This window comes from Urocitellus parryii, chromosome 1 (assembly GCF_045843805.1).
Source record: "Urocitellus parryii isolate mUroPar1 chromosome 1, mUroPar1.hap1, whole genome shotgun sequence".
NCBI lineage: Eukaryota > Metazoa > Chordata > Mammalia > Rodentia > Sciuridae > Urocitellus > Urocitellus parryii.
In genome coordinates, this window is record NC_135531.1 from 105,910,930 (window position 1) to 105,923,203 (window position 12,274).

The 12,274-nt window shown below is 34.6% G+C and overlaps 1 protein-coding gene across 2 annotated transcripts in view; it reads right to left on the reverse strand.

Annotated features, from left to right (window-relative positions):
• Adamts19 (ADAM metallopeptidase with thrombospondin type 1 motif 19) overlaps positions 1 to 12,274 on the reverse strand; it is a 264,305-nt gene that overhangs the window by 43,741 nt on the left and 208,290 nt on the right. For both annotated transcript variants that reach the window (XM_026408507.2, XM_026408506.2), the window contains one exon: positions 8,883 to 9,036. In XM_026408507.2, coding sequence (XP_026264292.2) covers positions 8,883 to 9,036 — 154 coding nt within the window. The remainder of the gene's footprint in view (positions 1 to 8,882; positions 9,037 to 12,274) is intronic.

Sequence of the window (12,274 nt, forward strand, 5' to 3'; positions counted from 1 at the left end):
GTAACTGCCCTTCTGTCTGAACAATGAGTAAGCTGTGGATAGTGTGTTATCTGCTTGATGGTAAACTAACTTCACCTGTGCCATTCCCAGTAACAGTCATGGGGAAATCTGTTTGGTTGTTTTGGATATAGTTAAGAATAAAATAAAATCATCATTATGCATTCATCTCTTTAAGGAATTTGGGCAAAATCTAAAAAAAAAAAAGATTCATTTTTATTGGCTAATTCTTTCTGCTCTGAAGACATTTAACACAGATCACAGAGAAGCTTTTACTTATTTTTTCCTGTTCCCTGGGTTTAATATATAAAAGATAAAACGGATATTTAAAAATAAAATTTGTCTATCCAGGTTGATCATATTCATAGAACTTACATCATAAGTGCAGACACACATTTCTGTGGGTAGGTTCTGTGTTTCAGTACACATAATTGAAACTCTCTAGATATTATTGGATAACCTGATTTTTAAAATAAAGTTGTGGGACTTTATAAGAGAAATATTATGTGTATACATGTGCATATATAGTTGTCTTGATAATTTTCTTTTGAAAATGTTACTTATTTTCTATGAACTAATGATGACCAATAAGCCATGAGAACTAAAAGTAAATATATTTTGATGAGAAGAAGGACTTTTCTCTAAGCACTTAGAGCTACGTAAAATGCTTTCAATTCTTTATGCATGCATTTTAAAAATTGGAACTTCTTCCAAAGTCACTTTATGTAATTGTTCTGGTTTAGACATGAGGTGTCCCCAAGAAGCTTGTGTGTGAGACAGTGAAAGAAAGTTCAGAGGTGAACTGATTGGGTTCTGACAGCCTTAACCTAATCAGTAAATTAATCCTTTTGAATGAATTAACTGACTGGTGACTGTTAACAAGTAGGGTGTGGCTGGAGGAGGTAGGGCTCTACATTTTGTTCCTGGTGAGTAGAACTCTTTTCTTTGCTTCCTGATTACCTGGTCCTGAGTTGCTTTTCTCTGCCGTGATGTTCTGCTTCAATTTGGACCAAGTTGGAGTTGGCCATCTATAGGTTGAGGCCTCTGAAAAGGTGCATCTCTAACAAACTTTTCTAAAAATGTTTTTTTTTTTTTTTTTGGTCACAATGGCAAAAAAGATGACTACAACAATTTACTTCTTCTTCCTTTCAATATTGGGGATTGAACTCAGAAGCATTCTACCACTGAGCTACATGCCCAGCACCCTAGCCCTTATTTACTTAATTGCTCATTCTTATTTTTTTTTTCTTTTTTTTTTACAGTGCTGGAGATTGAACCCAGGGCCTTGTGCATGCTAGGCAAGCACTCTACCAGCCCCTTTTTAAATTTTTGAATCACAGTTGTTCTAAGTTGTCCAGGGTGGTGTGAATTTTATGATTCTCTTGACTCATCCTTCTGAGTTGCTGGGATTACAGGTGTGCACTACAATGCCTGGCTACCATTTACTTATTGATCATTATTTTTTCCATTTCCATAAAATATTTTTCCCTCAGGGTTTGAGCTCAATACTAAAATGGCCATTTTAGTTTTTATTATAATAAAAATTATTATGCATTGTTTACAACACTTATGTATAATCCAAACTGATTTTGTCACTTCCATGCATACAAATAGTTTAATGGGGCCTATAACCTTCAAGTTAAATTTTACTTGAGTACTAGTATCACACTGAATGAGCTTCATGAACTGGCTTTCCTCCTACTTTTATGACCTAGGCACTTTCCACTCCTCAATCTTCATAACTTTCTCACTGGCCCCAGAGATGTTGCACATTTGTTTACCCCTGAGAGAATTTCTGTATCTCCTGTTATTGCTCCATATGGTGCTTTTAGTATCATCTGACGCCTTAGTAGGTAGATGTGAAATTTATGAAAGTAGGAACCATTCATTTTTTTTCATTCATCTAATAATAGATGGTGTATAATCAGTATTAGTAAAGAAATGAGTGAATAAAGTATAAACCGGCAATTTTAGCCTTTAGTGATTTCTGTACTAAGAAGTTCATCTTAACACTGAGTTTCCTTGAATGGTATTTTGTTTTTCAAACAAAATGACCTATTATGGGAAATAATAATCTATGGCAAATCCAGCTCATGGATCATCATTTAAATATTTAAAATTGAGCTGGTAAGGACTTTATGGTAATATAAAAATTAAGAAAGCAAATTAGAATATAATGTATATTTTATTATTGAAATAAAATAATGCAAATAAAAATGGAAAATAAATATATTTGGTGCTCTTTCTTTAGTTAATAACATTTATGTTAGAATAAGAGTATGTCAACTTTAAAGTGGAAAAAGGAACAAACTGCACATCCAAAAATGTTCTTTTCTGTCCAACACATTCTAAAAGATTTTAAAAGGTACAAGCTTCTGCATACTGAGAGGTGGTCTCTGATTTGAATCCAAAGGCTGGGATGCGTCCACGTGATCTGGACATGGATAAGGAAAGCAGAATCTAGAGGGGCCCAAAATGCTAAGATGCTAAGGGGTGGGAGGCTAGAGGAACATGGATGAATGGGAAGAACATACAATGTTGGCTTATTATTTTCCTTCAAATTGTTATCTCTTCAAATTGTATCCCTAAAAGCATGTCTAACTCATTTGTTTCAAAATAGATTGTTGAATCTTTGCACCTCCATTCAAGGTTTTATTTTTTTCATTCATCCATTCACTAGATCAAAATAAATCCTAAGGTTGTTAATGGTGATTCTGCAAGAAGCTTTCTGATATTCCAGAGTGGTCCTTTTTACCAGGGATGAACCCAGGAGCACTCCACCATTGAGCTACATTCCCAGTCCTTTTTTGTATTTTATTTTAGAGGTAGGATCTTGCTGAGTTGCTTAGGGCCTCATTAAGTTGTTGAGGCTTTTTTTGAACTCATGGTCTTCCTGCCTCAGTCTCCTGAGCCGCTGAGATTACAAGTGTGTGCCACCAGGCTTGGCAAGAATGGTAACTTTTTAATGCCTCTCAAGACCTAAGTTGTTCAAAATAGGTCTTTTACGTCAAATTTGTAATGAACCTCTGAAAATCCAAAATCAGTTTAAAATGCCTGTTCAAATATTTTAATGTTTTAGAACTCCAATGCAAAGTAAACATGTATTTCAGAAATACATTTTAAGACAGTTGAAAATAAAGACTAATTTCAATTGTTGATGCTAAAATAAAAGTGATATATCCGTTCAAAGTTTTCTAGGCCTACCCTCTGTCCTTGAAAAAACTGTTAGGAAAAGTATTTGAGCATTAGTAAATTTATGTTAAACTTCTGGAAAAACTTATTTGGAATTATCAATACTTTTAGATATTTTTGGAAAACAGCCTTTTTAAAAATAGAAAATGCTTCTATGTTAGGTTTTCAATAACTTGTAATAACTGGCATTCATAAATTCATACAAATGTATAGTGAACAACAGTAGTTTAAATTATTTTAAAACTTAGTTGCAGGTATTGACATAAAATATCATTAACAATAAAAATTTATGTAGACAACATTAAGTATTTTTTTATTTCTTATCTCCAATTAGAATCTAATATCTTCCAACAAAATTAGAAAACTAACTTGTTTAAACATTGAAACTTTATACTACCTTGTGATACCTTATTTGCTCTTAATATATTCATATGAAATAGAATACTGCAATTGTTATTTCTCTTTGCTCTTGGAAATGAATTTTGCATGAATCTGTTTCCAATGTTCTGTGTTTTGAACACACTCTCATTTAATTCATGAATATGCTGAAAGATTACAAAGCCCTTCCTGGCTATAAAATCAACAACACAAAGTTAGAAACAATGCAATTCTTGAAAGCCTGACCATCTACTTTATTTATGAACTGAAAAGAAAAATAATACCCAATAGCCCAGAAATATTTTGGCATTGACATTATTATGTGCCCTATTAACATAGTCATAGATAATTGAAAACTGTTGACTAAATAGTGCAACCAAGTTCAGAGGGAAGGTCTACACCAGCACCAATCATAGAGGAATTGTAAATAATTAGGAGGAGTATGTTGCAAAATCTGCCATTTCAAATAAAAATAAAGACATATAAATTCTTAAATGAAACGTCTCTTTGAATCCAAAGAAAACCTGAATAATCTCTAGAGGACATTCTCTATTTTGTGGAAACAAAATATGTGAAGCTTGTTGAGCTGATCCTGAAGCAGTGTGGCCAGGAGAAAAGGGGATTTAAGCCCAGGAGTGCCGGAATCTGATCCTGGGTCCACCCATCACAGGACCCCGGGAGGTCCTGGTCTCTATGCACTTCAGCTATATCATCTCCATGATGAAGAAATCATGTGTAAAGGTCTCTAATATTTCTCTGACTCTGAGACTAAAATTATTTATTGTGAATCTCTATTCCTTAAGAGTTAGAAATTGACAAAACATACTCCAGGAATCATCTAATATGATTTTTTGGGAAAATTTTTAATCCTAAACAATTTGCTATTTCAAACTGAAGGTTGACAAGTTCTGTATGTTTTGCTGTATCTCGTAACAGATCACAATTTTAGGAGAAAAAAAAATGAGGATAATATAATTCACTGGGCAAACGTTTTCCTGTCCAGGCTTTTTAAATGCAAACTGATTTTAATGACTGTTCTTCACTGATAATAAGGTGGTCCATTAGACTGTCTGTCAATCCCCTCACCCATACCCCACCCTGACCATCGGACAGAGACTGACTGGTCAGTGGACTGAAGGCATGACTAAAATTCTTATCTGAGTTGCAGTAAAGGAGAAATCTGTAACTACATATTCCATTGAGAATGTATTTATTCCAGGTTATATTTTTGTTTTATCTGTGTAACAGATGTGACTCAGGTAAAGGGAGATGAGCCTTGCTATCAGTGAAGAATGGATGAAGGAGACGACCAGGAATTTGCGTGTATAAAGGCTGTTCGCAGGAGAACATAGGATGATGGCAGACTGAAGTCCCTTGGTGATAGTGTGGCCTGAGGGGAAACATGGCCACTGGAAATTTCCTTGTGGCAAGAATGACTGAGAACATTTTTTAATTTGAGAGAATTATTTGAAATCTATTTGTTGTGATTACCTTATATCCTTGGCAGCAAAGAGTGTGCTGTATAATATCACCTTGCCCTGCCTGCTGGATTGCCTATGCCTGGTGGCTCCAGAGAGCCAGGTGACACAGGCAACAGGTGCAATCCTAAAGCTATGAGCACTCTGCTAATGACTGTTCCTCCCCTCTTCACCTCTGAATGTTCCCACACGCTCTTGCTCTCCTTTGAGAACACTGTTTCTTGCTCTCCCTGCAGCCTCCAATGAGGTAAGCATTTTGCTTATGCTCTGGTACCTTTGGGATCTAGAAGTAGTGTGGGTCTCTGTGTTCCTCAGTGCCTCCAGCAGACCCTTCTTCCTTTCTTCTTTTAAAACTCTAGTTTTGTATCAGACTATACAATGCATCATTCTTCTTGTGATCAAATGCAAACTCCTGAGTCATTCCTTCTCCTTATGTTTAGATTTTGGCTCCTGGCTTATTGTTATATTTTTCTAACCCTGCTCCTGGTACAATTCTTACAATTACACTATCAATTTGAGTGCTTTTGGCACTATGTGTACGTGGCCCTCTTCTCTCCACTGTGATCCTGCTTTTGATTTTAGTTATGCAAGTAACTCCCTTACCAGTCTGCATAACCAATCACTATTATCTGATCCATAATCTCAGCTCTATTTCCTATTATATCTTGCTTTTATAGCCCCTTAGTACTCTGTGTCTAGGAATTCTTTAACCCCACCAGGCTCTATTTCTATTGATACTATCACATTTTTACTATCTTTAAATCCTGTCATACCTTTGCTTTCCTCCTCACTGTTTCCAACTTGTTACATAAAATTTCAGGTCATAAAACATAAAATCGGAATCTGATTTTATTTTATCATTCTCACCTGGAAATTCCCAAACTTACTCCACATGAGTACGTGCATACTGTACATAGTTAGAGAATAAAGATATCATGAGGACTGGTGTCGTTCTAAGATGATACTACCAACTTCAAGTGGATTATTAGTGCTGTCACACAAACAAAATACATGTGCCCATTCAATTTGTCTCCTTATACTCTTAGTGCCACTTCACATCCCTCTTTTCAAACTCTATTACCTCCTATTCTACCCTCACTCTCACAAAGACGACATTTTTTTGTAGAAAATAGATGGCAGTAATAAGAATATTGCCATAAGTTCTTGGCACTAAACTTTTTGCATGTTACTAGTGATGGACTGTCCATATTTTGTATAAAGCCAACTTTGCATCCCGTCCCCCATCCCATGTGGATATTGTTTCATCAAATGTCTGCTGTCACCTTTGCATTTCTAGTTTTCTGTTCTGTTCTAGAAAATGCACACTGACAAACAAGAATGCATAATTTCTGTTATTAAAAACAACAAATTTTGTTGATTCACATTCTTTTTTAGCTACTGCCACATTTCTCTATTTTCTTCTTTCAGCAACATTCCTAGAATCCCTTAGAGTTCCTTTCTCCACTTATTCTGTCATTTTCTTTTGAATCCACTCCACTTGGTCTTTTAAGCCAAACATGTCATTGAAATGAATTTCTATGGGGTAAGAATTAAACTTCATGTTTCAAAGCTACTAAATGTAATCCATTTAAAACATAATCATGTAATATATTTAAATGTTAGAGTCAACTCTTCCTCTACCTTATTTTCCATTGGTAGTTTTTGATAGTTGATAATTTTCTCCTTGTAAAAGCTCTATGTCAGATGCCTAGCAAGAGCTTTCTCTCCTGTGTGTCTTCTCCTGTGTGTTGGCTACTCATTTTAAATTGTTTTGCACCTTCTTCTTCATCCCTCCAGACTGTCAATGCATAGTACCCCAAGTCTCAGTCCTCCAATAGCTTCTCTCACTCTCACTCCCCACATTTGTTCATTTGGTGACTTTTAGTCTCAATATTTTAATATTTCATCCATATACCAAGTATCTCTAGTTTAATATTCTCTCCTGAACACCAGAATTTTATACCAACTGCTTTCTTGGGATCACCCTTAGCTATTAGGCACCTTAAACTGATGATGAGAATAAAACTCCCTGCTAATCCTGTGACTTCACTTTCCTATGTAAATCGATGGTGGCTTCATCTTACTAGTTGCTAAAACTATCACATTCATTCTCTGACACTCATATTGATAGATATATGTTTCTATCTATACAATCTGTTAGTTCTACTTTGAGATTTTGTACAGACCCTGACCACTCTTCCCTCCCACATTGCTAACACAGTGGAGTGGTACATTTATTATTCTCTTTCCTGGATTACTGTAGTAACTTCCTAACTGATCTCTCCTTCTACCTTTTTGCTCCATTTAGCCAACTCTCAACTTGGAAGCAAAAAAAAAAAAAAAAAAAAAAAAACCTTTAAAAATGCAAACCAGATTAAGTTACTCCTCTATTTGATCATTACCACAAGCATCCCACACCATCCAGAGCAAAGGAGGGCCATGCCAGCCTTCTTGCTATTCCTGAGCAACCAGCTCTACTCCTACTCCAGGACTTCCACCGGCCCCATAAAACCTTCATGGTCATGTCAGAGTTTATTTGTTTGTTTGCTTATTTGTGTTAATTCATCCTGATCTTATTGAGGGCTTTTCTGACCACCATATTTAAAACTGAACCTACTCCCTCTATTCTTCACACTTCAGATTTGTTTCCTGTCCTTGCTTATTTTTCTCCAGATACTTCTCACACTTTGATACCTTAATGTATTCTTTACCTGTCTACTTATTTTCTGTCTTCTGTACAACAAACACACTCTTCCACCTGCCAGTCTCACCTGCCAGTCTCTTTCTGCACTTTCCCAGGCTTCTGCGGCAGCAACATTAAGCTTTGCATATTGATATTCCTTCACGAAAAAACCAAATAAATTTTTCACTTCTTTACACAAACCATGTCATATTATATATAGTACACACACACACACACACACACAAATACCTTTATATGGTAAAGATTTCTCCTTTTGTTCTTAGGAGGCATCTCATACTCAAAGCTGTATAAAATGTTATTAAGTGGAAGTAACTGAAATAATAATATGCTATTGATGCACAGGGATTCACAGGGAAGATAGAAGTCCCTGACTGGGATTTGCTTGCCCTTACTATTCACTACTTCTGTGAGCAACAAAAATCTACTTAATCTGTGGCACACAAGTTTCTCATGGGCAAAACAAAGGTAAGATGAAGTAATTTCTAAGTCTAACATTTTATGTTGAAGTAATTTCATTCTTTTGTCTCCTCAGTCTCTGACATGAAAACAAAAATAGAAAATCTTGGAGCACAATTTCAGAAAAATAGTAACATGCTTTTAAAAACTAGCAAGCTAAAGAATTAGGGAAATTATGGTTTTTTCCCACATATTCTGTATATTTAGCCTAAGTATGCAGACAACACAGAAGCAAACTCAATACTACTCTGTCAAAACATGCTTCCAATTCTTGTAGTCCACAATTTTTGTGGGCAGATCTAGTTTGGAATCCAGAATTTTGAAGATTTTATCAAATTAATACAGTACAAAAATATTGCATAACAACTTAAATAATGTCTATGGAACCTAGTGCATTACAAACAAAATTCACTACTATTTATGCAATGCAATACAATGAGTCATCACATTAGTGAAATATGTAACAATTCTAAATACTTTTTTTCAGTTCAAGGCAGATTTTGCTACAGAGTAGTTCAGGTACTTAGGTACTAAACATATCATCAAAAAACCTCAGTTTCCAATCCTTTATGGATTTTGGAATTGCAGATTAGGGGTCTGGAATCTGTCTTACTTATCAGTGGTTAGTGAGAAAACAACTGCTGTTTTGGAGAGATGAATATTTAAAATTTTTTAACCTCCTCCACATGTGGCATCGCAGTCTTCCCAGCCTGTGTGAGTCCACATGAAGAGGGGTTCTGGTTCTTTGGAGCTCTGATTCTCTGGAACGGGGTCTGATGGGACAGTGTATTCATAGTGAAGACCATAATTCTGATCTTGAAACAGGAGTACCTATAACATATAAAAATGATTAGGACACATTTGATGTGAAATATAAACTAAGGACACTGATATTTTAAAATGCCTATTGCATGGCAAGGATACCTCTTTAATATGTAGCAGAAAAATGTGACAGTACTCGTAAATATCAAAATTGTCATACTTTTGAAAAGATAGGACCCTATAGTTACCTCTGAGCCTAAGAGGTCATGAAGAAAAGTTCACTTGAATGGTATCAGAAATACCTGGTAATTTATTTTCAATTTGATGGACTAAACAGTTTCTCAAAGAATTGGCACATGCATGATGACTTCGGTTGGGGTGGAAGGGAGTGGTGGCAGGAATGTGTGTTCCATGTGGCATTAAGATATGACCCACAGTATAATATCAACTGTGATCTTTCCACTTGAATAAAAAAAATAAACAGGAAGTCCCCAATTTAACAGAGGACTCCTCTTTCTTCCATACTCAGGTGAAGACTTAAGAGGATCATATCTCCCTAAGGACAGAGAATTTCAAAGCCAACTGGAGGATAAGACTTTCATTCCACGTATGCTTGCAGTTAACTTTGAATTTTGGCAAGTTGATGAATTTTCCACTTGTAGTAAAAATTGTTTTCTTCAAAAATGTTAAAATGAATTTATAAATAAATATTAACTTAATAACTGTACATTTATGTACATACAAATAAACAGTTCAATAAACCATAAAGGATGTGTGGGAAGGACTGAACTCTAGGTTACACTGCACAGAACCATAGGCAAGGATCATGTCTGTTTTGTTCTCTACAGGTACCCAGAACCAAGCTCAGAACTGGATCATAATGAATACTTACTTATACATAGTATATAGATGTATATACATATGTATCTATGTGTATATAATTAAGTGAAACAATGAATGATGATTTTTCTTCATCAATTCATTTTCAGAAAATCTGTCAAACAACCACATGAAATATATCACTTCAATGACTCTGAGAAACTATGGAAAAATGTATATAATAAAATGTGAAGCACAAAAACACATATTCTTACATTTTTAAATCATGCTTAATTTTAGGAAACTTTGTGCAATGTTTCACCTGTGTTAGACAATTGTACGTAAAAAGAGTTAATACTCTGTGGGGAAAAAAAAAACTAAATGAACCCAAAGTTAAGGGTCTGCATTTCTATTATATTTTTCCCACTTTTTTTCTCAAATTTTTGTTCAAGGTATCAACAGAAATACTAAGATATGTTTTGATGGTGAATTGAGCATTGAGTTTATAAAATAACTACACGATAATAAATATAAGCCTGGCATAGTGGTGTATATGTAGGAAGATTGCAAGTGTAAAGTCAACTTGGGCAACTTAACAAGATCCTGTCTCAAAAATTGAAAAGGTCTGGGAGTGAAATAAAAAGGGTTAGAGATTTAGTTCAGTGGGAGAGTGTCCCTGGGTTCAATCCCCAGAACCACCAAAAAAAAAAAAAAAAAAAAAAAAAGAAAAAAAGAAAAGAAAAAAGAAAAAAAAAGAATAAATAAATAAAACCATTTTTAAGTTCACAAATGAGTAACACACTAGGTACTAATTCAGAATACATCACAGTGCTTACACAGTGCTTATTTTGGCTTCAATATCTCAAATATCTCATTTGATGTTGCCAATTATAGGCTACTTTCAGCCCAATAAGTTTAAAGAGAAAGAACTTAGTTTTTTTTTTTTTTAAAAACTACTTGTTCATGTTTTTAAACTAGACTATTACATAATTTTAAATGATGGAATAAACATAAATAACAACTATTTGCCAACTTAATTAATTACATAAAAACATGTCTATTTTACCTAATAAACTGCCTTTTCATTGATAGAACTTGAGGTAGTCCTCGAGTATCTAATGCCACTTAAAATAGAGACATTGGCCACAAAACCATTAGCTCTTTCTTAAACCATTTGAATTTGGCAGTATTCTTTGCAAAAGGAAAGTGTGACCATGTTACAGTGGATGGGCACATATGGAAGCATGGCAGCAGAGGTATTGCCTTTCAAAAATCAGTACCAGTTTCGAGTCTGTAATAGTCATTAAAGAAAAATATCTTAGAAGTGCAGTTTCCCTTGGATTACTGAATAAATCCAGGTCACATAGATGCCTTCTTTTAGACATAGTTCACTGACTTTAATTATACTTCATGCTTCCAGGAAAAACCTTGGTAATTACCAGTTAGATTAAAGATTCTGAAGCAATGAAGCTCCCTCTGCCCAATACCAAGGTCTCTCATACACACTTTTTAAAGTAGAGGCTCATTATAAGAGACTTGGTCTTGTTCCATTTTTAAAAAATGTAGGATACACTTACATAAGTTAGCAAACATAATAGCATTTTCTGAAACCTAATCATTAAAAATATTTTTGCTTTGATAGTTATTGTATGTGACCCAATCATAGAAGGAGCTATATATTACTCAAATGATAGCAGTCATTTTTTTCTCTTTTTTTCTATGTGGCACAGAGGACAGAAGGGAGTTTCCAATTTAATTTATAGAGTAGGACACAAAGGATTAAAATAATTATTTAAAATATGTATATTTATTATCCAAGGAAGTTTAGTATAAAGATCTCAACTTTATAAAAGAGAGAAAGCATTGAACAATGATTATTTACTGAAGTTAAATAATTCATTAGATAACACTATGCACCATGCTTAACTTTCCTCATACTTAGTTCTTTTTAGTCAATCAAATGAAATAACAACAATCATACATATTGCACAGGGTTATTATGTGGATTATGTGTTGCACTGAGTATAAAGCACCCTTGGCCAGTGTGTGATTCTTAGTGCTCAATGAATGGTGAATATTACTAAGATTGGAACAGAAGGTACACATCCACTTACCTTGCTCCCTGTATTGGTGATGGTAAAGCATAGTGACTGTAGTTATATAGAACCTTGTAATTTAAATTACGGTTTTTGGACCAGAAATAGTGGCATCAGGTAGAAACTGGTTAGAAACACAGATCTCAGGTCCTGCCTCCAAACCAAATCAGTAGAATGTACATTTTAACAAGAACTCCATGTAATTAGTGGGCACTTTAAATGAGTCAATGCAAATGGGCCAATATGTGATCTGAACCTCTGGCTCCTATATTAGCAACACAGATGTCTCCAATTGAAGATAAAGTCAACATAAAATGTGTGGAGATATTAAATAATGTGGCATAACACACTCCAAAATAAACAGCCAATGGATCATGGCTTAGATCAGTTTT